Source organism: Pleurodeles waltl, chromosome 8, assembly GCF_031143425.1.
Source record: "Pleurodeles waltl isolate 20211129_DDA chromosome 8, aPleWal1.hap1.20221129, whole genome shotgun sequence".
NCBI lineage: Eukaryota > Metazoa > Chordata > Amphibia > Caudata > Salamandridae > Pleurodeles > Pleurodeles waltl.
In genome coordinates, this window is record NC_090447.1 from 177,236,534 (window position 1) to 177,263,976 (window position 27,443).

Here is a 27,443-nt window from a genome sequence, read left to right on the forward strand (position 1 = left end):
GCATGTTTGCCAATATGTTTGACTGCGAGCAAACTTATTTTTCCTTTTGTGTCTCTCCTTCACGCTCATGCTCATGGCGGCCGTGGCGCTTTGAATCGGTTAGCTTATATCAACTGTTTGACTTCTCATTTTCACTTTATGTGCAAAGAAAAGTCCAGTTAGGAATTTTCAATGCTAATAGCTCTAACTCAAGCAAATGTGAGACCCATTGCATTGCAAATGCTTGTTCTACCTGTAAATAATTGGGATGAGACCATTGAAGGTATTATAATCATAGATGTAATCAAGGAAAGGCCTCCCATACATTTCTTTTGACCTTTTTACACAGCTGCTCTGGCCATAAAAGGGCATTTTTAAGGGCCATCCGTTTGACAAAATATTATATTGCAGTGGCCTTCTAAATGATATTTTTGTGACAGATCACTGTTATTTACTTATTGGCTTATGATTGTGAGTCAAGCTGAGGACTGCTGTGAAAACAAATGCCATACAGTATCTGTTGTAATGAATATTTATGCAATAAACGTGTGCTTTACGTGTTAGACATTCTGACTTTTTCAGTGAAGTGGATTTCCTTTCAGTGAAAAACATTTCTTGACGCAAACACACAGCTTTTAAGTCCAGCATCCCCCGATGTATGTTTGATGTATGTATTCTCATTTTACGCTGCGACAATAATAAACTTGGATTTCCTTTCCCTTCAGGACTTTCAGTCCTTATGCTGAAGGAGCAGGTTTCAGCAAAATTGTCCCCAATATTTTTATTTGACATATCTTTCAAGATAAGTAATTTACCAACCGTTTTTAATAGAAAAAATAGTCCCTCTATTCTTTAAAAAACTGTGGACAGGCAATGCTCATGCAACCCGTACAGTTTCAGCTGCAATTCACTGGTTCCTGAATACCAGCCTGAATTCCTTCTTTGACATTGTTAGGTCAGTTGTGACTCATGCTTTATAAGCCCCATATCAAAGTCAACTCGGGTCATTATTCAAGATATAAACTGCATCCTGCTACACACATGCTTGCTGTATGAGCATCACACAAAACCCATGACGCCATGCTTGGTGACAGCTTGGACTGTTGTTTCTGGACGGAAATGTGTTTCTCCGCAGACTGAGCTTGTGCCTGATTCAATTCTCACAGGTGACAGGCCTCAAGCATGGGAAGAAAAGAAGACTGATTGTAAAAAATGGAGTTGAAGCAATTATTCATAAAATATGTAAATTAAACATAGTGCTAAAATATTGTAAACACGCTTTTAATATACTGCTGAACTCATAGCTGTTCCCGTCCTGAACCATATTCAGATGACCAATCGCAATACAAACAATGCCCCCTCGCATCTTGATTTTGGGAGTATTGAAATGCTACACGTAGGGGAATTTGAGTGTGGTGGTCAGAGGTACCCGCAGCATTGTTTTGTCAAGATCTAGGTGGCATGAGTTGACAGCTCGCCGTCACATGATGGCTGTTAGTGCCTGCTCTCACACTTGTCTGCCACTGCCCGTCAGTGGGGTTGAACTCCTTCATTCCACAGCTCCTAAGAATGCCACCATGAGAGGGGAGGGAGAACATTTGACACAACGCCGTGGTCCCCGTCCCGGACTGCATCACCCTGAACGCCTGACATTTTGGAGCTCAGTGCTGTAGCAGGAAATCTCTACTAGTCAGAGGAGTGCTGTTAGGGGGTTGAGCCCGTATCGGGTTCTCTGAGAAAGGATACATTGCGGTGCCTCCGGCAGGATCCCCTGAACCGACAAAACTAATGTGTGTGTTTCAATGGCTCACTTATTCTCAGCAGTGAAACTCTAGCACAGGCAGCCAAATGGGAGAAAGTGCCCCTGTTCACCTTTGCAAGAATGCTAGACATATTAACAGCCCTGGCACGGGCAGTTTGCTGGCTCTGAGCTGCAAGGGCTGGGTAGCTAAATGGATCTGCGCACCAAGGGGCAGCATTCGCAACAGGCCTCTTCGAGGGTGTTTAGCCGCTCATGTTGTTGAGGACTGAACAGGTTGTATTGTGGCATGGTGAGCCCTTTGTTCTTACACACAAATCCTCCAGCAGGTCACATGACAGTCTGGTGGTTTGTGGATGAATATGACTCAATGCTTCAGTGGTTACCAAACGGTGTGCTTGATGTGCATCTGTTCGCGGTGCCTCTAGCTAGTTTTGATGACACACTGGGGTGCCACAGCACACAGATTGGGAGCCACTGCATGAAATAGGAAAAGACGTTGTCCTAAAAATGTTTGGGACTAATTGCGTGCATAAAAGCACAAGTGAAATACCTCGATCACGGTTTGATGGTGTGATGGGGTGGTGGGTGTTATCTCAGGTGATTATAACTTTTGCACTAAGGAATAGCAGTTACCTCCTTGTCCCTCTTCAAGTACTTACCATCGAAGTTGAAGCACTTTTTATGTCTGGCTTCACACTGTTGTTACTCGTTCTTTGAAATATAAATAGGGTAGGTGTTGGGGCTATCCAGAAGAGTATTTCACTCTCACATCAGGCAGTTTAGTGTATCATTCCACCTTTTATGGAGTGCTTACATTACACTGCTACTATCAAGTGCTCTCATTGCAATGCATAATGGATTATATTTTATCTCATAAGTACGTTGAATAATCACACATTAAATTATTTATCTCGTAAATGCATTGTATATCAAAAGCAATTGTTCTTTTTTTTTTTTTTTCACTGCTGGCTTTTTAAAAAAATGTTTTAGACATGCCGCAAAATGCCAGTCAGACCTATTGACTGTGTCGCCTCATATTGTACAAAGGACAAGCACACCCCTCTCTGTTTTTTACACCAAGTTTCGAGTCCCGCCTATAAAAAGCACATCCACACCAGCCTAGTCTGCTTTAATCCCTACTTTAATTGCATATTACACTTTGGAGTTGTGTTCTTTCTTATTTGCATACCTTTAAGGGAGTAGCTTCAGGGGGCATGTTGGGGTGTTACAGCCCCCTAATAAATGTATTTTCAGATAAATAGTTGGGTACAGCTGATTTCACTGGATTATTTTATTTTCACATAGACAACAACGCAAACACACTCTCTCCCTCTCTATTTTGAAAGTACTCAAAAACGTTGGTTATTTTACTAAATATTGTGTTATTTCTCATTACTCCTACTAATCCACATCCACTGCCCCTTAGGTCCCTCTCATGCATCCTGCTTTTCGTATTATTTATTTTAACATTACATCCCACTATGATTTTTGGAAAAAATGAAGCTCCCTGTGATGACAGAAAAAACTCCACGCATTGGAGTAAGTTATTGATGTTTTATTTCCTTCTTAAATCAGCCTTTGCGGTGAAGGCAGCACACGACCCTCACGACTGCCCGCTCGGCAAGCAGCAACTGCCGGTTACCGAACACACCCTTGGAACGCCGCGTGCATAGTAGGTTCCAACATGGAACGATAATTCACAACACAACACTCACTCAGCCCCATTCTTACTGACCAAGCTATGCCCTTGCATTTCCTGTTTTTTTAATTGCTACACCCTCAATGTTAAGGGCTGTGATGAGGAAGTTGAACAAGGGGTAATGCCGAGGATTCTTACAGTAATCCTCATCACTCTGGGTTATACTCGTCCTCTTCACTGTCGGTGACCCCCAATCACCCAGCCCTGGGATGATAGGTTCCACATGGGTTCGGGTTAGCAAGGACAAGTGAAGTTAAAAATAGAAATGATATCCAACTTATACTAGCCTCAGAATGATCCCCTTAATGTTTTATTGGCAAGCCAAAATGCTTAATATTGGGGCGAGGAGAGTGGCACCTTGAATTAAAAAGGCATTCAGTGCATATCGGAAACAGTGTTCCTCTCTGCCAGGAGTAATGGGCAGAGCTGGTGGGCTATGCATCACTGCTGGCACTAACTAGGGTACCAGTAGTCACCATCATGACACCGCTATGCTATGTCTTTCTGAAAGAGAATTCATCTGGAAACTCCATGTATTGACATGTAGAAATGTTTCTCCCTTGAGGCCATTGGAGAGGCCTTGTGGGTGTTCTGTGCAGCAGGAAAGCTTGAAGATCCTCAATACATATTTCCCTCTTGCTCCCATGCCACAAAAGGTGAAGGTACATGCATTGGACAGGGTCCTGGCTGCAGTGTGAGTATGATCCCACTTCCCCACCGTCAGCCTCTACAAAAGAAATAGGCACACTAGCTGAAATCTTAAGGCACTGGAGGGACAAATAATTTTGACGGATATGGTGGTGGGCCATAAAGAAGGTATATTTAAATAACGTGTGTCTGTGTATGTGTGTGTGTATTTAAAAATAAAAATGTAAATGACAAAACAGAGCTCAATGTCAGAGATTTAATAGACAAGAATGAAGAAAGAAGAAAACACTGTTTGAGAGGAAAACACTATGCAGCTGTGTCCTTGAGAATTATTGGATGAAGGTTGAGTATTTAGTCTGTTTGACTAAGGAGGAGCTTAAAAAGAAAAAAGGCTAACCTTGTAGTACAGGATTAAGCCTCTGGAGGTCTACCTGGCAGCTTGGTGACAGAAGAGTGCACAGCCAAGATCTGTGTGTTTTGTGCAGGTCGCAAGTTTGATTCCTGACCTAGTCAAATTAGACATTTATCTTTACAAGGTTAGCAGAATGACCATCCAGATCGGTAAATCCCATTGCAGCAATTTGACTGCCACTTCTGAATGCTTCCTCCATAAATAAAATCAGCTGGGGCGTTGACTTGCTCAGAAGTGTGGAAAGAGACATGAAACGCCCATGTGAACATCTATCAACTCACGTGTGGAGAAGTCTCCCAGGTTCTGGGGACAATTAAACGTCATTATTCTCATCCTGCAAATCTCGAAGGGGTTCTTCATACTTCGTATCTATAACTTTGGAGGATGCTTAGTGCCACTTGCCCTAAAGGAGAGAAAGACTGCCTGGATGCCTGCACTTATAGAAAATATGTTTTTGGCAAGAAGCCTTCTGGGGTAAACATTACAAGTAGTACATCCAATGCTACATTGTCTTTTTTAATCAGATGCTACTCTTTAATTATTATTTTTTTCTGATCATCCTCTAACTCTGAGCAAAAATATTTTTTTTCTATTTATCTGGCACTATGAGCTTCATTATGAGATTGGCAGGAGGCCAACTCTTTGCGCCTTCAGAACGCCAGTGCAGCCTGAACCCCACCGGCCCTATTAGAAGTTTACTGTAGGGCCGGTGGGCAGAAATAGCATTTCCACCCACCAGCCCTGTGGTGAACAGGGCCTTAACATTGACCATTAGGAGCTTGCACCAATGTGGTGGTGCGGCGGGTGCAGCAGCACCCGTCGTGCATTCCACTTCCCGTAATTCGGGCGGTGGAATGCGTGACGGGGCTGTGCATGGGGGTCCCTGCACTGCCCATGCCAAGTTCAATGGTCCCCAGGGGCCCCCCGATGCCCACATTCCACCAGCCTGTCTATGGCGGTGTAAACCGCCATAGACAGGCTGACGGATGGGGACTCGTAATCCCCAGGGTTGCGCTGCTTGCAGCGCTGCCCTGGCGGATTACAACCGCTGGGACCGGCAGGCTGGCGGCAGCCTGGCAGTGTCGGCGGTGGAACCGTGGCGGCTCCACCACAGTCATAATGTGTCAGTCGGACCTCCATGACCACAGCAGTCCGACCGCCACTGTGAGTCTGGCGGTCTTCAGACCGCCAGACTCATAATGAGGCCCTATGTGCCCTATGTAGGATCAGCAGCTTTCTCGTTGACCTACCTCAGATCCTCCCACTGTTTCATGGATCCATCAGCTAAAATATTTATCTGTGTATCTAGCCCATGCTTATCTTTATAAAGAATGCTTAGTGGAGCTAGACAGCACTTACCTTGAAGCATGCGCTATGCAAATATTTGTCCGCCCCTTCCACTGCTGATCTTTGGTATTAGAGCCGGAGATGGATGATAGCGCACAACCCAAAAGTGGAAAAGCCCTTCGGTAAGACTATTTTTAGAAGTTATGGCCCTGCATACTACCTCTGATGAGGCACTGGAGTGCTTTGCGAACAGGAAGCGCATTACTCCATGAGATTCTTACAACATTAGAGACTTTATCATGCATAAGGAATTATTTTGTCATGCTGATTTCACTCATTTGTTATGCCGGTGTATGTGCATCCATTGCCATTTTGTAAGAGCTGATCGGGACAGTTTTGATCCCTAGGAGGGGCTGGTACGTTCTGCATCCTACAAATGAACAAGGACACTCCTCTTGCATGCACAGATCTTTTTCTATACAGCGCTTCACTTGTGCGTGCAATTCCTAGGTTATTTTTTTGGCCCGAGCTGCACCCTCAGAGTAGTAGTTTCTGCCATTCAAAATTACTACTTTTCAACCCTTTCAAATAATACTTGGGGAACTCGTAGCTTTCCCCAAAATATTCCCGGACTGGAATTAGAATAGTAAATAAGCCTCAAGAATTAGTTGGGGGAAAGTTGTTCTATCCTCAAATATTCTAGGACTGGAGTTAGAATAGTAAATTTAACCTTCCAGTGTCCGCCACTCAGCTGCTGCCCTCCCTGATGGCTGCACTGAGCGAAATGGCCTGGCAGGAAGTCGAATGCGCCACTCTGCTTGCTCGTCCACTCACGCAGACACGGATCAATTTCTAAAATCTCTCTCTGCTCGCCGTTTACTGCCTATTAGAAATGTGTACTGCCCATCTTCTTGGGCAGTGCATGCTATATATTAAAAGTATTTGTGTCTGTGCACCCAGTGTTCAGAGGAAAAATATGTCACTTACCTCTTTCATGAGAATATATGAAATCTCAGATTCTGAATAACCCTGCACATGTCTGAGTGTGCCACACACGAAGCTGTATCATACCATTGTGTTGTGAGTTCACGGCCAACCTTCCGAAAGATTAATAGAATAATGCCACCCTGTTTCCTTTCCAGAAAAAAATATAAAATCATACCCATTATTTGTTCGTCCAGACCACACAGCCAAGTCTTCTCTTCCTCCACTTTTTGGTGTATTTACCTTTTCGTCAGACCTGCCTTTCATTGTTGGTATCTTAAGTGTTTATCTTGGCCTGCTTCTACAGAATTGATTTTAAAATTACTGTGCGCTTTCATCTTCCTCAGAAAAGAAGCTGTTGAAGAAGCACTTATTTTAAGGGTTAAGAGCTAAACGCGGCCTCCTACCAAACACGCTGTGAAGGCTTTGCTTTGCAGCTGATGGTGACATTGTTTGGGGTCCTCTCTTGTGTATCACTTAGAGGAGACTCCATTTTAGACGTGGCGTATGTATGGTTTTGGTTGAAAAAAATCATAGCTAAGAAGAAAATTGCCCAAACACTGCTCATCGAATGAGAAGCTTGGATAAATGGGTGTGTGGTCACCGCTGGCCAACTCAAACCTGCTCTGGGTTCTTTGATGATCGAAGGTGCCTGCAAAATACAAGAGGATCCATGGTACAGTAAGTAGCTTGTTGCTTGCCAACATGCATCAACCAAATTTCTCACTTTACATTATCAGTGAAAAACAGGCTAGCTGCCTCTGGGACCCATGCTCATTTTAGCATCTCTTTTTAATTTGTGGGAGCTGTGTTGCACTGGCTTGTGTGTGGTTTTATTTGCCAATTTAGTTATTCTCACCTAGTAATTTTAAAATATATTATTTATGGATGTTTACTTTTTGGAGTGTGGTTAATGCATAGAACCAAATAATGCGTACAGATAATACAATGGTTTACCTAGAACGGTTTTTCTTAACCTGTGGTCCGGGTACCACTTCGGGTCCAGGAAGCCTACGCAGAAAATTAAATAATATTATCAGAAATGTAAATAATAATAACAGAATAATAACGTGTATATAGATAAAGAAGCAAAATGTACAATTAAAAATAAATTCTAAAACGTTATGTAAATGTTAAGGAATTCGAAATTGGAGGCTAAAAATTAAATTAGTATCCTCAGATCGATTGATTTCGTTTTTTCAATATTTACTTGTTAACTAAATAAAATATTTAATAATTTTTGCATTTGTTTGATGAATGCTTGTTTCTATAAATTATGTGTATTTTTTGCAGTTCAAGTCATCAAAAATGCTTAAACTGGAGTCTCCGACTCCCAGTAAGGATTCATTGATGGTCCCCAGATACCAATAATGATTCATTGGGGCTCCCCGGGTTTCAGTAATAATTAAGTGGGGGTACTAAGAAGTCAAAAGGTTAAGAACCACTGGCCTAGAACGTTAAGTAGGAATCTATTGCTTGGGAGGCGTGATTTTGAGTCAAGCCCATGATTCTGTCATGCAGCAAACATACTACCCACTCTATTTTTATGTGAAACAGCCGTGGTGCTTAGATTACAAGCCATATTAGGGAGTGTCTACCAAAACAAGAAACTTAGGTATGGCTAGCGACCTCTAAGGTGTGAGCTCTGTAGTGCTATTTTTATTATTAATGTGTGTGACTTTTACCGATAAAGGACAGTTCAAAACATTTCAAATGTAATCAATAATCAATTTCATTTGTGCCTTTGATAAACCGACTTCCACAATGAATTGTTAAATATACAAAAATGTGACGCTAACCAGTTATTAATGCATGAGTACGTGGCTAGTGGTTGTGGCTTGGAACTGAGCAAGCAGATAACAGTGCATGCATTGACATTTCAATTCTATTTAATTGGTGAGTCGTTTAAAATCTGCATGTTTTATAAATGCTCATTCATACAGACATACATACATACATAGCACGTGCATTTCTATGCTGCGAAGTATAAGTAACATGCTGGATATTGTTTTAATATGTGTTGTTCATAGTATCATTGAGTCACCTAATGAAAATGGAACCAGCCTTTCTGCCATGCCATTCTGCAAGCACTGTGGTCTCAATGTGCTTGTATTTATGAAGAGAAAGTTTGTCACTGAAAATATGTCACTTCATTAGAAAGTGCCAGCTGGGAGCCCCAAGTGAATATTACAAAACTAACAGGAAATATGACACTCAGAAAATTAATACTGAATTTTAAATTGGGATTTGTGCACATGTATATGCAAACAGAACAGTATATTTCCTCCGCATATTTGTCCACAGTAATGGTTTTGCAGGAAACTTTACCCCCATAAATTGCCTGAGGATGTTCTTGGAAATGAAATAAAATTTGGGCCCAGTGGTGGGAGTATTATGGCCTGTCTTCTGCACTGGAGACTGAACCTAGAAATTACATTTTACCTGTGTAATTTGCCAAAACAGGGGTTGGGTGGGAGAAGGAATTCAATGTTTATTCTATTGTGTTGCTACACTCTTACAAAAATCAATAAAATTTGCTTATAAAAAAACATTACCCCCATGCACACACGTCTGTTTGTCTAGGCAACAAAGGACCACCAACGAAGACTAGGAGAAGGAAATCTGAAATCTGTTGAGGGCATCCCTCCAGCATGCAATCATCTTAGACATGTTAAATTTAGAAAGTGAAATACATTCACTTCATGGCATCCATGACCAAGTAGGACATTTTTCATTTCACCACATCAAAATTCTCCCTACCAAGTAACAGAGTTTATTTTATTTTGTACAACATATGGATTTCAGGACAATGTCTATAAATTTCAAAGCTTATGTTCGTTTATACCCTGAGGCAGAAGCTTTGAAATAAGTTGTTCAGCGGTGGAAAGGACCAACTTTGTGAATTTACCCAAACATGTTGTCTGCGAAATAAGCATTTATCCTTTCAGCAATGTATTGTGGGGTCTATTTACGAGAATGTCAAGCAGCGCAGCAACTCACCTTGTTGCACTGCAATGTGTGAGAGGGAAAGGGAAAGAATGTGCTGTTTTTAAATTACCTACTCCTCTGTGCTGGCGCACTTTTGGATACCTAGCACCAATATAGGCACCCTTGCACCACGGGTGCCTGTGTTGTTTGCAGGATTGTTTTTTATCCTGAGAGGCATATTCCTCTTTCTATTTGTGCTGCAGAATGCAGCACAAATAGAAAGAGGCAGTAACAAGGAGAAATAAAGATACTTCTCCTGGTCACGCCTCACATGAGAAGGTGTATCATTTTGGCACCTTCCCAAGTTTGCCAGTTCTGTTAATATGGGAATGCATCAAAAACCATGGGAGTTGCGTTGGAACACCCACATAACATTCAGGTAGTGCCTTCCTAGGGCAAAGTAAGGCAATGCAGCAATTAGGGCTGTGTTGCCTTACTCCGGATATATGGAGCCATTCAGGGCCATGCAAAGAGGCCTTGCTTGGCTTCATAAACCACATGTACGGTTTGCGTCGCTTTTGCACCACATTGAGTATTGAAAGAGTGACGCAAAGTGGCTCATAAATAGGCCTCTTAGTTTTTTCCCCTGGAAATTGGCATATGTTTAGGTGTGAAACCTGAATTACTAACCTTGCCATGCTTACATGGAAACTGTCCTCGCTATGCATCTACGCAAACTGATCTCAGTATGCTTCTATGCAAACTGTCCTCAATCTGCTTATAAACAAACTGACATGACTAAGCGTCTGCACAAACAGACTTCAATGTGCTTCTCTGCAAACAAACCTCACTATGCTTCTGTGCAAACTGTGTCATTGTGCTTCTGTGCAAACTGACTTGACGAAGGGCCTAATTATGGGTCTGCCGGTCACTACACCATGATACTCATGGTGGCGGTGTAGACCGCTGCTGCTGTGGCGGTCAGACTGCCACATTGCGACCCTGGTGGTCCTATTGCCACGGTACCAGCGTCTCCACCGGGATCGGTGATCCCAACAGGCTGACGGTGGATGCAGGTTGCAATCAGCCAGGGTGGCGCTGCATTTTTACAGCCATGCAAAGGCTGGTGGAGAACAGGTGGAGGTGGCCACAAGGGGGGCTATGCTGCCCATGCCTGTGGCATGGGCAGTGCAAGGGTCCCCCTGCCCAGCACCCTTGTAATGCGCACTGTGTGCTATGCAGACAGTGCTCATTACGAGGGTGTTGGTGCCCCCTATGGGCGGCAGCATTGCCTCTGGCTCGATAATGAGCTGGCGACAATGCTGCTGCCACTTTCCTGCTGGGCTGACGGGCGGAAACACTGGTTTCCGCCCGTCAGCCCAGCAGGAAAGTCATAATGGGGCCGGCTGGCAGATCACCACTACAGTGGCGGCCACGCTGTCGTGAGTTTGGCGGACAGGTGTTCCCGTCCGCCAGACTCGTAATGAGGGCCTGAGTGTCTGTGCAAACAGACTTCAAAATGCTTATCTGCAAACAAACCTCACTATGCTTCTGTGCAAACTGTCATCACTATGCCTTTATGCAAACTGACCTCGCTATGCTTCTGTGCAAAGAGACCCCACTATGCTTCGGTGCAAACTGATTATGAGGCCAAAATAACACTTAGCATGAGTTAAATCTATAAGTCTTTTTACAATAATTAAAAATGCAAAGCAGCATTGCAGCAAAGTCTTCGGTGACTTATTACCTGTTATTCAAAGCATATTTTATAAATTACTTTTATCAAATAAAATATCATTTCTACAGCACGTGTCATTTCTTTAACCGTAGACTGGCCTGAAGTGTAAAATATTTGTGTGAGCAAAGTGGCTGAAAAGAGATCGATTGCAGCTCCAGCCTGGAATAAACGTTTATTTGTTTTTGCAGGTGCATTCTTTTCCAGAGCACAGCACCGTCCCCTGACTCTTGAATGACATGTTGAATCTTAATCAAGTTGAAATGCTTCTAAGTTATACACAAGGGAGAGTAGTCAATCGAAGCCTTTGTTTCCAAAGTTAATATTCAACAACTACCTAAAAACATGAGTAGGGAACATAGAAATGTCAGTCCTGTCTTCTGGACGAAATCTAGTCTTTTCGAGAAGGGTTAGTTTATGTGAGGGGCTCCTGATAGATTCCCACGTGAATGAAACTTAAGGTGCAATAGCTCCCTAAACCAAAAAGAAAGCAACAAGAGATGCCTCAAATGCCCTTCTAAAGGCTACAAGCTCCCACGAGAAGATATGTCTTTCTCCAGGCAGGGCTGACTGTCCTATTTCACTCCAAAACAGTTCTATCAAATCCTGTGTGCCCCAATTTAGAAGAAGCGAATGTAGTCCTATGAATCTAGTCAAGGGAGAGAAGGGTATTTCATGGAGAATCTGGTCATGCCAAAGATAATATGGATCATCTTCTAGATGTTCGGAAACATATAAAGCTGCAAGTGGTAGCAGAAGTCAGATGGGATCACTAATCCAACCAATCACTGCTTGCTCAAAATAAACTCCAGGCAAATATTTTGTCAATGTCAGACCTCCAGAAAAAAATAGAAACCACTGTTCTGATATGCCACCCTGAAGAATGTGAAGTTCAGAGGAAACTTTTATCTTGTCCTATTTGTCTTATGGAAGTTGAGTAATAAGAAAAACTAGAGAAAACCCTCTAATGTGGCCTGTTCCCATCAACTCTTTGGCGCGTGAGAGCAATGGCGATGAAAATTATGCTCCTACTTTCTAAGTATTGTCATTTTTACTGCAGATTTTGGGCTATGGAGCTAGTGTTTTGAAAATCATTTTCTGTGTCTTAGCTCAGATACTAAATTTAACCTGGCACCTGCAGAGACAGGTTTAGGACATCAAAACGCCCTCCAGTGCTTCAGCCCCGGCGCCCAATCAAAGGACATTTAGTGCACCTAAAGTACTTCATCATGAGATAACTCTATTCAGCTAAACCCCGATTTGCCTCTTGGCATCTGAGTCATGCCAAGACCCTTCCCCAAATTAAATTTCTATAAATACATTTGCTTATCTTAGAGGCATTTCTGATCAACGTGGTATTCAAATTTCTTTTTTTTCAAAGCATTAATACATAATTCCCTCAGTGCAGGTGTTTCTTTTCGATCCTGCGTGGGATATTATTGTTTTTTTATTGGCAGGAGTAGTTTCTATGTAATTCAATTTTTTTATAATTTCCTGTGACAGTGTATTGTGTAGTACTGAATCTTATATTCCAATTAAGACCCACAGAATTCAAGCCATGGGCTCAACCAAGGTGCCAAAATGGTAGGACTGGATACCTTAGGAAGACTGGTTTAATCTCTGTCTGTGAATCAGATCAATCCTGTTTGGTGCAGGTTCAGATATAGAGCAATCAACCTTAGTATCTGCCCACAGTAGCCGGAGAGTTTCAGCGTTTGATAGATTAATGCACATATTTGGAAAAACACCATTGCAGAACTTATGATGTCAACATATATAAAAACTAACATCAAGGAAGGATGGACAGAATTATCTAATATGCATCTTTTCTTTGCTGCTACATTTTTCTATTGTTCCCTCACTCAACTATTGCCCTCTTTTGATACCCATGTCCTGCTTCTACGTTACTGATTACTCCTCCTAAACTATGTAAAAGGCACAATCATCTCTCCTCCAGACTACATTGATTTTGTTGTTGTATCTCTCAGAGTCTTGATTGTCCTCAAGATTGTTAATAATCATTTCCACCAGCTTGCCAGTAGGCAATGAAACATTTTAGGTCATTAGAAATGGAAAAGTAGGCAATCTCCCACTTAATGGCCCCTGGTACTCTATCCAATTTACTGCTCCTGTCTATCCCGTGTCTTATTCGTGCAAATTATTTTATACTTACCTGTAATGTATGTACTGTTTTTAATTCTGTGTGTTTAGATTTTTAAAATATCTCCTTGTCTTCTCTACCTTCAGGGTTGTGCTACATTTGTGAGCTTTTGGTTGTATAAGAGTTGGGGATACTTTCCAGTCTAGCTCTTCAGCAAGGTCACTGAAAGAGGCATTGAAAACAATGGAGTGCAGAATTGATCCTTGAGCAAATATGCATTGTTTAGCATAGATAATAATGATGGATTTAGGCCCAGATCACTGTACTGGGGATGAATGTTTGACATTGTTCAGCATTCTGTCCATCACTTGTTCTCTTTGCATTTGCTGCCCCAAGTGGGAAGGGCATGCCCAGACGTGGGTCCCGTGCTCCCCATACCACTGAAATGAAGCTAGCCTGGCTGATGAAGGTTGATACCCGAAAGCGGTCCTATGATGCTTGTTTCCAGTCCAGGGAGGACCTCGCTTGGCAGTTCAGGCTGGACTGTTCCCATGGGGGAACAGGGTCAAGACTGATTTGCATATGGCTCAGTCTAAACTGGAATGGCATGGGTAGCAAAAAAAACGATGGATTTAGCCCCAGATCTCTGTACTGGGGGTGAATGTTTGACATTGTTCAGCATTCCGTCCATCACTTGTTCTTTTTGCATTGTTTATCATAGAAACATTTGTAGGATTTGAAAATTTCCATAGTAGCACTGGGAAAAAAGCAGGTCTCCCTTCTAGCATGCAATGTAAACGTTCTAGTTGTCTTTGATCACATGCGCACACACAGATACACACAAACATGTGAGCAAGAGTATACACACACACACGCACAAACACACACGCAAAAAGACATACAGTCAGTGTAATGTGACTGGTAATGTGGCTAGTACGTCCCAAAGTATGACAGTAAAATTATGCCCACTGCCGGGTGTGCCCCTTCCAGGTCTAGTATAGAACTTGAAAGTAAGTACCAGAAGGATGCCCAAACCTCATTTCTCTGGACACAGCCCACTGAACTTAAGATACATCTTCAGGGAAAATCAGCAAATGAAAAGCAATTCAATCATAGTTCTCTAATCCTACTTGACCCGTTCTACACTTAATGCATGTTACTACGCCAAGTTTTCTGACAAAACGACAGTGGTTCCATAAGGTAGCTCCAGGAGTATTCAGTGATCTGCTGTCTCTACCAATGATGCCACACTTTTGAGGTTTTTTGTGTGCAATAGACTTTAATTCTTTCTTATGTTTATTTATTAATGTGTTAAATTCTTTGCAGACTGAAGGTCTGATTTAGAGTTTGGCGGAGGGGATTACTCCATCACGGACATGACGGATATCCCCTCGTCCGTATTACGATCCCATTATATCCTATGGGAATCTAAATCAGGCCCTGAGGCTAAGTCATATGTGAATATCTTCTAGTACTTCACCATCTTTTGCGCTAGTTCCACATGTCTTACCATTCTTTAGAATGCGCATTTATTAAGGTCTTGCAAAGTTGTGAACTTTTTCCCCCAAATACTCCGACTGTTACCCATTATTTGTTTCCTTTCTCATGAAAATCAGGGCTTTCATGCCCCTTAGGTTGCAGCAAGAAAAAGACAGATTACCAACTAGGACAACCACCTCCCTCTAGGTCATTATGTGCACTGTTTCTTGAATTCTCTCTAGCCCAGACTTCCCTCTTTGTTAACTTTCTCACGCTTGTTTTCATACCCCTTGTCCCGTGATTGTGACTGGCTCTTCTGCGCACATGTGGTTTGCATGTTGAAGTGACATATTTGTACTTATCGCAGCCGCATACCACTGCCTCCAGCATGCGGGCCTTATCAGACCTAACCCGGCCTTGTCTTGTCTTTTGGAACGGTATAAGAGACGTCATTTATTTGCCTCCATTCGTGTTGCCAGCCCTCCAAATTCCAGGATCAGGGCTGGCCAGGTTTTGACAGGTCTTCTCACGAACGCTGTGGTGTGGAGAGCGCCTGCAGTCCACAGAGATGCTGTTGTTTTCATTAAGTGTGAGATATGGATCAAAAGCCCCTATTACCGTCCACAATAAGTACCTCAACTTAACGCTGGTCTAGACTTCTTACTTCCAAAGTGTAGGAAATAACAAGTCTGCCCTGGTAAAGTCGGTCTCACTTTGTTTGACTGTGCAAGGGCCACAAGTGCCTGTTACTCAGGGGCGTATTTACAATGAACTGGCGTAGGGCAGCACCACCAGTCTTCTTCCAGTGCTGCCCTGTGCCACTTTTGAAAGCGAAGGAATGCACAGCATTTACAAGATAGGGTGCATTCCTGTCCTTTCAGCCAGCGCACAATGCACCATGGCGCAGGGGTGTCTGCATTGTTGGCAGGATGGTTTTTGTGCAGGGTGGGGCACCTTCCTGCACAAAAATCAATCCACGGAGGTGTTTCCTTCCAACGCAGCACACATGGAAAGAGGGAAAAACGAGGAGAAATCAAGGTATTTCTCCTTGTTACGCCTCCCCTGGGGAGGAGTACACTTTTGGCGCATTCGCAGGTTTACAGATCCCTGTAAATCTGGGAATGCGTCAAAACCCATGGGTGTTGCATGGGAAAGCCCACAGCAACACTCACGGAATACCCCCCCTCGACAAAGTGTAAGGCTATGCAGCGACTTGAGCTGTGTTGCCTTGCATCATATCGACGAGGCCATGAAAAGCCATGGCTTTGTGCGGCCTGGTAGATAGGGTCTGCACTTTGTGCTGCCGGAGTGTCAAAAAAAGTGACACACTGACGGCGTAAAGGGCTTGTAAATATGCCTCTAAATTTCTTAGGGTCTTAACTGCTGAATAGTGAAGCAAAATAAAGCCACTCTTCTGTTATGTGTTGTATAATTTACATCATTAGAACTGGTTTTAATGTCCAAGGTAATTACTGTCTGAATGGAATTTAACTCTTTTGTATATAGTGCTTTATGCTCCACTTCTGCTGATTCAAACTGCTGTACATAATCTGTTGCTGCCTCTAAACATGACTAGATGGCTAATTATGGATGGGGGAAATGTCAGCGTTATGCATGCACAACCTTTACCTCTAATAGGAAGTGTGGACGGGAAAAAGACACCTCAGGAGTAGGGACATGGAGGAGTAAATCACTTGACTTTTTAAACAGTGCCTTCTTCACACGCCATCCTCTTTTGCAGTTGACTAATGGTGCAGATTGTATCAGCTTCAGAAAGATAAAATTTAGAGTCATTAATAAAGTTTCACACAAACCTCTGCAGTGAGTGCTAACCCCACTCAGCAATCTCACCGCTATCGATGTTCTTACCTCATGGAAGTCACAATGGTTTTTGAAGTTCCTAAGGGAATGTATATATGCACCTACATATCTACAGATGTCATCTGTGACCCACTGTTCGCTGCTGAGCCCATATGGCATTATTGTATAGTATTCACTGGCGAGGAAGGGGGAGCAAAACTGGCAAATGCAGAGATTTGGTGCCATGTTACCTTATGGGTATACAAGGAGCCTAACAGCATCTTTCAGTACTATCCATAATAACAATGTCCATCCTCAAGGTCCTGCGAATCCGCAAACAGTTGCTTTATTACTTTGCAAAAGGGCTTTCCCAAACAATTCACCGCATTTAGGCAGGACCTCTCGAATGTGCCATAATGGAACAAGGAAACAGTTCTACCGAACAAAACACGGGTTGTGCATCACAAAGAAAAAATTGGGACCATCCAAGTCTTTTGGATAACTCTACCTGGATATGACTATTGAATGTTGGGCCTCTTTGTCCGAAAGAAAAACAAGATTTGTACCATAAGTAGTTGCATGATTTAATATGCGTCTTTCAGTATTTTTAAATTTAAATACCATAATTTATAAATTAGATTAAGTTGTATTTTTATGTGAATTCACAAAAATTAAATACAGAAGTTAAGGAGGTGCATGAGGGGTGCCTCTCGTAGCAGCACCTGTTAATATGGCAATCTTGTAGTACCAAATAATCTGATAGTGCCAAATAATTTTGCCATTACCAGATTTTTTTTATCATTTCCAGTAATGATTTCGTTTGCATTTTTATTCCTATCAAATTGTACCCAGAAGGCATTTGCATCTTTGACGATTATATAAATAGAGTAGTGGGGTGTACACTACAGAGGAAATAGATATGACTGGGCTTCTGGCCACAAGGAAAGGGTGAGGAAAAGAGTGGTAAATCTGGAGGAAAAAGGAAACAAAATTTGGCACACAGACAGAATACAGTGGTCTCCATCTTTCCATACCCATTTTCCCAGGTGTTTTAGTAGATGGGTTACTGGCTTGTATAATGGTCACTGACTTTAAAAGGCTTTGGGGTTGGTACTTGAAACACACTGTTTAGGATGAAGGAATAAAACGTGATTCTAGTTCTATTAAAAAGATAACTAACAGCAGTCAACATTTCAGTGCAGACATCTTTACAGAGTCCTGCTGAGAGGGAGTAAATTGAAACCATCTGTTTCCAGATGTGATAATATAAGTTAATTGTCATCGTATTTTAAAAGAACATTGACAGGGTATTTAATTCCTGCTGCTAAAGAAGATTGGAGTCAAAGGAGAATTATGGATACTCCGATTGCTTAACAGGAGTCTTCACTGCAATGAGTATTAGGTTTCCTCTTGGTTCGCGAAGACCCATTTCGGGGTTTAAATTTGATTTTATGTATATACACTATCCCCAAAGCAAAATCGTGCCAATTCTCATAGACACATTTTTTTGTTAAAAAAGATCAGCTTTTCATCTTAGTAAATTAACGTTTGTCCTGTCCTCGTACTAGTACATTTATGAATACATTCTGCACTGTATTCCCATTTATCACATTCCCATGCTGTGGAAGTCTATATATTGCAGGAATTCCACCATTATACCCGGTGGCACCACCATGACAAAGATTCCTATAACGTTGCAAGAACTCTCTCCATTGTGTCATAGCCAGCATTATATCTTGGGTGGGCACCATCATACCACGGATATCTATAATATGCCAAGAACTACCTCCATTATTCCATGGCCAACATTATACACAGAGTGGGGATCATTGTGTTATAAATAGCCTCAATTTACCAGGAATTACCACTATTCTGCCAGGGTTATGAAGGGCAGTACCATACGAGTGGTGCGCACCATCGTGCCATAAATATATAATATACTTTTCCAAAAATTACCAATAAAATCCCTTTACCAGTGTTGGATCAGGGGTGGCACCCTCACACCATGAAGGACCACACTACGGCAAGAAGACCCAGCATTACCCAGAGTTAGCACTTTACCAGGAGTGGGTATCATCATGACATGGCTTCACACAGAGCTTACAGAATTATAACTTGTATGCCACAGTCGGTGCTACACCATCACATCAAAATTGCTCACAATATGCCAATAAACACTAGTTGTGTGCACTTTTAGGGAAGAAATAGTCCCCATATGCTTGTGGTCAGCAGCTATGTCAGCAACAGGTGTGTTCCTGCACTTTTCCACGCCGCGGGACCTCATCTTGCACCCAGACTTGTACATATTCAGACTCAACCACAGACACCTTGCATGGAGGCTCACAAGCACAGGCAAAGACACACGGACACATACTCTGCTCTAAGATACTTAGCAAAGTCAGATTGGCAGAGTGTCAACATTGCATAATTCACTGTGTCCGAGTTTAAATACCGCTAGTCGAAGTTTGACTTCCTATATTCCCATACCCTTGTTGTATCTTGTGTCTGGCCACTGTGAATGTGCCAGAAGGCATGTCACTGGCAAGGGGGGTCCCACTCTGGAATCCCTCTTTGGTCCTGCCTGTAGTTGTCAGGGTGGTTTTAAGGGAGGAGGGGCCTAAGTGGTTTAGCGCTGGTCTACTGTTGAATAGAGCTATCGGTGATCTGGTTGCTGATAGCCCCTTAATTGGGCTCTCTTTGAACCTTAGAGTGGAAGCTGTCTCCTCCAATAAAGGGCTGCAGAAAGGCCCCAGCCAGTTCCGCCTTGAATGATGAATAATCATAACAAAATCTGTTCTAGCATTTTAGGGTGGCAAAAGCATCAAAACAAGCCTAAATCTAAGGTCATCTCTCTGAGCACTGGAGTCCCACTTAGATAATGTTCAGGATTTTCGAACTATTGTTATGCATTAATGAAACTGATAACATATTTAAGACAAAAGTAAAGAATTTTGGAAAGACCTTTGAGGAAAGGGTGCCTCTACACTTCAAAAATAAGAGCAGTTTATGCATCAAAGATGTTTAATAAAGACAAAATATTCTAAACATGTAATGGTATTTTATTTGTCTTGGTTCTTGAACCCTACCCGCAGGTATAAAAGGCTACCTGTATTTACTTGTTGTCATGTGATTTCAGCACACATAGGTACTTTAGCATTGTGACACACTGCTGTGGACTATGATGTTGTTAAAGGTCTTAAATCAGGCCCAGGCAAAATTTCTGTTAGGCAGGCATAATATCACATAGTTTCTGAAAATTTGCATTATGCTTGTAATACCAAATTCTCAAATTAAGGGTATTATTCCATGTAGAAGTACAAAAAGTCCAAAAGACAAGACCGTGAATGAGATGTAATAAAAAATGATTCCACAATACTTTAAAAAGATATAAAAAGGATAATCTCTGTGACACCCGCTCCTCTCTCAGTTTCTAGAATGCAGCAGACTGGAACCAGGATGGTAAGAGAGACTTCCAGTGAAACAGCAGATATATCCTCCTGTGTACAGCAGAGGTTTACTTCTTTTCAAAGCTGTGATTCATGAAGGGACATTACACAATAAAGGAGTATTTTGGGAAATTAACTGTCACACTCAAGGCAATGACTGAGGCCATGAAAGATGCCTCCCTTCCAAATGAAAAACTAATGTGTGATAAAAAGATGGGAGAGATGGCACACTGCATTTAAACTCTTGTCATTATTTCCTATGTGATTGCAGGTGACAGTCATGGATGGCGGGCCGGCTCCTAAGCAATCAACGGTCTGGGTGGTGGTTCAAGTGCTGGATGAAAACGATAACAAACCTCAATTTCCAGAAAAAGTCTATCAGATCAAGCTCCCTGAGAGAGACCGCAAGAAGCGCGGGGAACCGATATACAGGGCGTTTGCCTTTGACAGAGATGAAGGCCCCAACGCAGAGATCTCATACAGCATCACTGACGGCAATGATGACGGGAAGTTCTTCATTGACCCTAAAACAGGGATGGTGTCTTCCAGGAAGCAGTTTGCAGCAGGGAGTTATGACATTTTAACAGTAAGAAAAATCTTCTAACAAGAAACTTTAAATTTATGAAATTAAAGTAAGGCATTTATTTATTTGATGTGGACCCTGATACGATTACTGAAATCTACCTAAACAACAAATGGTTGATTCATAAAAAATGTGGACATTGGTGCATCGTGGGTTTCATCTTATTATGTGGATTGTTTTTTGTTTTTTTTACAATTCTCAGGATTCACAAAAATCCAGAGAATTAGGTCTAAAAAATCAAGAAATCTAGCAAGGTAAAAAATGTTATGTTTTAATTATTCATTTTCTCCTCCATGTAGAAAACAGTTTTTAGTGTGAGAAAAGCTTTGTTGTGCACTTGAAAATATGGAGGTGTTCCAGACTTTTTCACGAGCATTTGACTGTTTCTTCCTGAACCAGTGTTTTTTTCTTTAGCTCTGAAGTTTACTATTTAAATTGGTTGTGAAAAGCAAGTGAGAATTGTTGAGAATGCGCTTGAAGGTATATCTCTGTTGGTGTTCATAACATTTCAATGGCCTTCTTTTGCCACTTACCTGGCAATACCTATTTTTCACCACTAACCATAATCCCACAAATGCAGAATAGCTGCAAAACTAGTAGATTTTCCTCAACTGTGCGGTTGCCTCAACACTGAGGATATTGTAGGCAGCTGACATGGAGTGCCATCACATATGGCCACCAGAGAGAAACAGAGGGCAGCAAATAGCTGCAAAACTGCCCTATTACAAGAGGAACGTGTCTATTCCAATGACAAACCACATTTGCCCTTTTGGCTGAAAAATTATTTGAGAGGAGTACAGCATTAAGAGAAATTTTGGTTGGAAAGATCCTCAAATCCCAATTCTTTACAACTCACTTTGGAAATTCCAACCACAAATTTGATTATTTTGTGAATCTGAATCAAACTATTAATCTGATTAAACAGTATCACCGTTTACCTGATTCACAAAGCTTCGTGTGTACTTAAATTCATCTTAAGTACACAAGTAAATGCATTTGTGAAAGTACCATAATCATGTCTGGTGGGATTTGTTAACTTTTTAAATGGGATTTGCCATCCCAGTTTGGTGGAATTTTGTAGTAAGAGTAAATGTGCGTGCATGGGCAGGTTTTTGGTATTTCCTGCAGTTGTCCACCAGAAAACCCCTGCAGATTTGTTGGCATTCACTACACATTTTCCGATAGTTTCAAATAATGTACATCTATAAACTGTTCTTCAGTCAATAGACCAGGCATTCGTGGTATTTAAGACTGATCATTTGAATTAGGTCCAGGACAGTTTCCAAAATTTACCTTGGCATCTCATAGTAAATGACGAATACATCCAGAAGCATTCTATGCCTCTGAATCGTGGAAAGACACCATTGTAGAATCTGGATTAAAAATGCTTATTGAGCCATAGCTTAGTGGCAAAGGAAATTATTAATATATGGGTCTCTTAATCAATATATATTGATTAAAAAAGTGGTGCCAGTGGTCTGGCATTATTAGATCACTCAATTGAACTTGATTCAGGTCTTCCTGAGATTATATTTAGAAATATACTGTTCTTTAATTGGTAACTATTCCTTTCTGCCTTTGGTTTCTGTCCTGCGTAGGACAGTGTAATCATCTGGGAGTTCTGGCAGACTCCTGTTCCCGTGACGAGAGTCAAAACTGGGTTCTTTCAATCGAAAACCTTCTGAGACTCTGAGACTGTTTCCTCATCTCAACAGTCTTATCAGATGCAATCTCTGATCTTTAGTTGGGATTAGATTATGCCATTGGCATTTACCTCAGTCTTCCTATATATCTTATGGAGAGCCTACGGAATTATGATTGTTGACCAGAAATGTGTGACAGTCGGCACATGGCTCCTGTACTAAGTTAGTTTCATTGGCTCCTGTTGTCAAAATGCACACTGCTCTGCCATTTCCACTGGCTGACATTTGCAAATGGCCCTCCTTTTCAACAAGATAAGCTTTCCCGTTCCAAACCACCTAGTGATTTGGGATAAACAATTGCAATGCCAGTGTTGATGCATTGGTTCTGTCTCACTTAGACATCTGAAACATTCACTTGTTTAAACTGTTGAATACTTAGATTGTTTCTGAGGTGCAAATGCCAGGTAGCAATTGTAATTCCCCCAAAAACCCATGTACACTAACATAACAGAGTGCTTAACTTGTGCTTATTGTTTCTGGTGCTTTTCCCTCAAGCATCTGCTGCAAGCAAAAGACACATATGGGAAAGACGGAGGAAGAGAAAAAGGAAAAAGCATCACCATGAGAGAAAGCAGAAAGCTGCAAGAGTGAGCTGAAGGGACAGAGAGTGGCTGTAAATGGATTGAAGAGGCCTGAGCTGGGTTCAGGATTACGCTGCCTCAGTATTCGGTGCTCACACATTTAAATGCAGCAGCCGCTTGTTTAAGAGAAGGGCTTTGGGCACCTGCACGTTTTTATTTACAAATTAAGCACTACGAATGGTGCAGACCTCTAAACTGCATTCTAAGACAAGGACATTTTGAGAGCTTAACATTTTCTAAGAAAAGTACAGAGAACAGCACCTGAACAAATGTGAGGTTAAAACACTGTGTTTCCTCTTAAAAGGTTGTGAGCACAGTCCTGGCTACGTTTTTGTGGTTGATATATTGTATTTGTAATTGTAATATTATTTATATAGGGCTCACTACCCCTGACGAGGCGTTGAAGCGCTTTTCGGCGAGTAGCACGCTACTCCAGAACCCAAAAGGAATTAGTGGTGGATTAGTATAGGGAAATAGGAGTACAGTTTTAGTATTATTATGAGATAATTTGAGCTGCGGATATGTGAGTTTGTTAGTTGGATTGACTGGAGTAATGGAGGGACAGAGGAGTGAAGAATCCAGAAGTGTTAATTGGGATTTTATGGTAACAGGATTTAGGCTTGGGATGATTAAAAGGGGGTGGAGGAGGGAAGAGTCTGTGGAAATGGTTAGGGAGATCATAGTAGAAGGAGGGGTTTTGGATGAGTTAAAGGTGAGAGGAACGAGGGAGAATTTAGTAGGGTTGTTTGGGTGATATCAATCGACTTGACTTGAGGCATAGGTTTTGAGAGGTCTAACACCAAGCCAAATTGGTCTTCTTACTTCTTCCATCCTGACCCCATCAGCAATTGCCTTGTTAATGGTACCATCCAAACAGATGCTATTGAAGATAGGAATGTCAGCTCAAACCTAGTGATAACCCGTTGATAAACCATTCTATAGATATTCGGAGATACTGCTCTGCATGATCTGGCAAAACGACTGAAAACAGTTCTATCTATTTCAGAAGGCCTAATATGAGTTATATTTTTCATTTCGAAATTGATACCGTCCACCATCCATTGTAAAAATTCTTAAGAGCAAAGGAAAAGGAATCCTGAAGTGCACCGCACCTCATCCCTTTAAAAATGTTAAAATCAACCCCTTTTATCTAAGTTTTCAAGAATGAAAGTTCCAAGGCTGTCAGAAAAAACTGAAACCCTCATAAACGTGCGAAAACAGAAAATTAGCCTGATGCAGAGCGGCCAATTTACAAAGGCATTTATGAGTGTCTGAAGAAGTACTCATCTGACCACACCGACTCAGAAATGCCTTGCGTATTGGCCACAAAACATAAAAGGGGAATAAGATAGGAATATTCGGGGAGCATGAATATACAATTAGTTCACATAAAAAGAATTGTGCATTTTATGCATTTTTACTGACGTGAAGTTGGAAGTTTCAGTGCTGTTCCACAAAGGCACTTATGAGAACGTGAAGTGGTACTACAGGAGTACTACTTCACATACTCAAAAATGCCTTTCTGCCTACAGTCTTGAGCAAAAATAACATGTTTTACCCTAGGAAATTAATAGTGGAAAACGACTTTGTACATTTTAAAGAAATGTGCATTGCATGGGAAACATGCCTGGCATGTTAAATAATGTCATTAATCACTCAAGCATCGGATGTTGCCCCCCAAAAATCTTGTGCCACCTGACAGTGGCCATCTGGGATTGTTGAATTGTATTTTTATTTTTAATATTTGATATTATCAGTCCTACTGAAGTCAGGCATAACTTTCAGAAAATGTGGAAAGTGTTACAGTCTCTATCAATTGCACCAATAGGACAATCTGGACTGTGCTGAAATCTGGGTCTTATGGGGATGAATGCTGTGGGGACTCTGAGGAAGGCCACACTATTCGATAAAGGCTTGTCAAGCTTCAGTGATCCCACAGAAATTCATAAAGCTGCTAGGAACATCAGCCCCTTCAAGTGTGATTGGTGGGGAAGATCTGTCTTGTTTTTTTAAATAATGGAAAGGTCCGAAAAAAGAAGCAGAGAATTGAGAGTAAGAAGCAAAAAGAAAATAGCTTAATAGGACTGAATAGTCCTCCATAAAGGAAGAGGGATCCCTTCTACTTCAAATCTTTGGATAGGATTAGTAGAACTTTGATGTATAGTTCAAATACATAAACAAGTCATTCAACCCTTTTGAAAGCACGTCACCATAACCACTATATCCAATTTACAGCTCTACAACGTTGGAAGATTTACAACTCCGCAAATAAATTATTTAGATGACTAGACAAAAGGGAATGGAGGTTCCAGCTACTCACATTATGGAAGTTCCTCAAGAAACATTGTATTGCATTAGCTTTCCCGGGCGCGTGGGGCTCACGTAAGTGGGAATCTGGGCCGTAGTACTAAATCTCACAAGTGAGCTAATGTTCACCAGGTCATCTTATGACTTTGAAATAAGAGGAGCTGGCATTCTCTTGGCAAAGTACAAATGGTGAAGGAGACTAACAGAATTTCAAAAACATGAGGTGCATAATTTCATCTCAAGTGCCCCACTGTACAGATTGGTTTGACTTAATTTAACCATAATATTGAGGAGAAGGCTCTATTTTTCATTGCTCTCATCTGTATATGCTTGAATATAAAAGGCATAGTGGATGCAGCTCAAAAATATAACAATCATGCTGGTCAAAATTCTCCAGAGACTTTTTGGGGCAGTCACTCACTTAGTGATCATGTATTATTTGTATATCACTTTCCTGGCAAAGCTTAACAAAGTTTTTTTGATAATTAATTCTTAGATAATTGTTTCCTAGGTAGTTATATCTTTACCTCACTTAGATATGTATAACTTTAAATCACTTCAAGAGCAATAAAAGGAAAAGGTGAGCATGTCTGAATTCAAATCTGCAGCTTCCATAACATACAAAGATCTCAGTGGCAGCAATTACGCAAATGATTGAGAAAGCTTGCTGGCATGACTAGCTTTTGTCCAGTTTATCTAATCTAAGAAAGCTTGAAAAAGGTGTGGGGATCTGGAGCCCAGACTGGAATGGTATACCACTTCTTTACCACTAGATGTTGCACTGCTTCCATAAGTCCTCAGAAATATTAATTTTATTGTCCACTGTGGTTCTTTGTAAGGTGTGCCAATACTTCCAGGTGTAGCCATGGTATAGAAAGATATAATAAATACATTAAATGGTTAGAGGAATGGAATAGCATGTTTGTGAACCACACATCTAAACATCTGTAGAAGGGACATGATCATATCTACTTTATAAACATCTGACAACCTTCCTACGACATCTGCAGAATTACTTTGAGAAGGAGTGCCAGCCAAAGCTCTGTATCATTCCAAGCTATAGTTAAACAGGATTTAGGTATTAAGGAGATCCACAGTGTTAAAGAAAGGCTGAAAACAGGCAAGCACACAGTCCTCACCCTCTAGAGAAATCACAGCCACCTGCAATGGTTTCAGAATGTAAGAATGAAAAGGCAAGCATGACTCTGGTCTAGCTTTACAATGTAGTTTTCACTTACCAAGGTATCCCTGAGGATCTGTTTAAACAATTGTAAGCCTGGAAAAGGTAACTCGCTTGTACATTGAATATAAGGTGCTGACAAGGCTTGAAAGCTCTTGTTGCTAAAAGGCAACTCATAAGTGGAATTATTGTAAGCAAGGACTGAAGCACCCATGGGCCTGCAGCGATAAGCCTCCAGTTCTGTGGAGCCGTTTGTGTGCTATTTACTGAAGACAGAGCTCAGGGAACTGGAAGCAAACCCAGCAAGAACAAAGTCTGCACTTGGGTCACACTCAGAAAGCTAATTTACTCTAGAGAGTAGAGAATTGCTCAACAACGGGACCTGTGAGTCTTGGCTATGATGTCATTATCATTTCCCCCATTCCCATGAGTTCAAAACTCACCAAGGTGCACACCTCAACATGCCTGGTAGGCACAAGCTGCTTTTTGCATGAGCAGTCACAGCAAGAAGTACAGGTCTACCCTATTCAAAAACATGATTGGGAGAGGAATATATCCACCTAGACTCTAACTTTTATCACTGATAAATGTTCTTGAGTGAAGAACAAAGTTAGGATTAAAGAGTGCCTCCTCTGCACTGTGGCTAAACTCTTCAGACATCATTTCAGATGATTTGGGGTTAATCCAAATGGAGTGCACCTCTTCCATGTTGAATAGCTGACTGTGTATGAAAACATAATGATCATTGTACCTACTGACCAACACAATATTAAGAGGGGCCCTTCTAAGGTGAGAATAGGATGAGCTAAACTCCACACAAGGTATGAAA

General features: G+C 41.5%; 1 protein-coding gene across 4 annotated transcripts in view; it reads left to right on the forward strand.

The window, feature by feature from the left end:
• Positions 1 to 27,443, forward strand: part of FAT3 (FAT atypical cadherin 3) — a 651,131-nt gene that overhangs the window by 372,515 nt on the left and 251,173 nt on the right. For all 4 annotated transcript variants that reach the window (XM_069204015.1, XM_069204017.1, XM_069204016.1 and 1 more), the window contains exon 5: positions 20,532 to 20,846. In XM_069204015.1, coding sequence (XP_069060116.1) covers positions 20,532 to 20,846 — 315 coding nt within the window. The remainder of the gene's footprint in view (positions 1 to 20,531; positions 20,847 to 27,443) is intronic.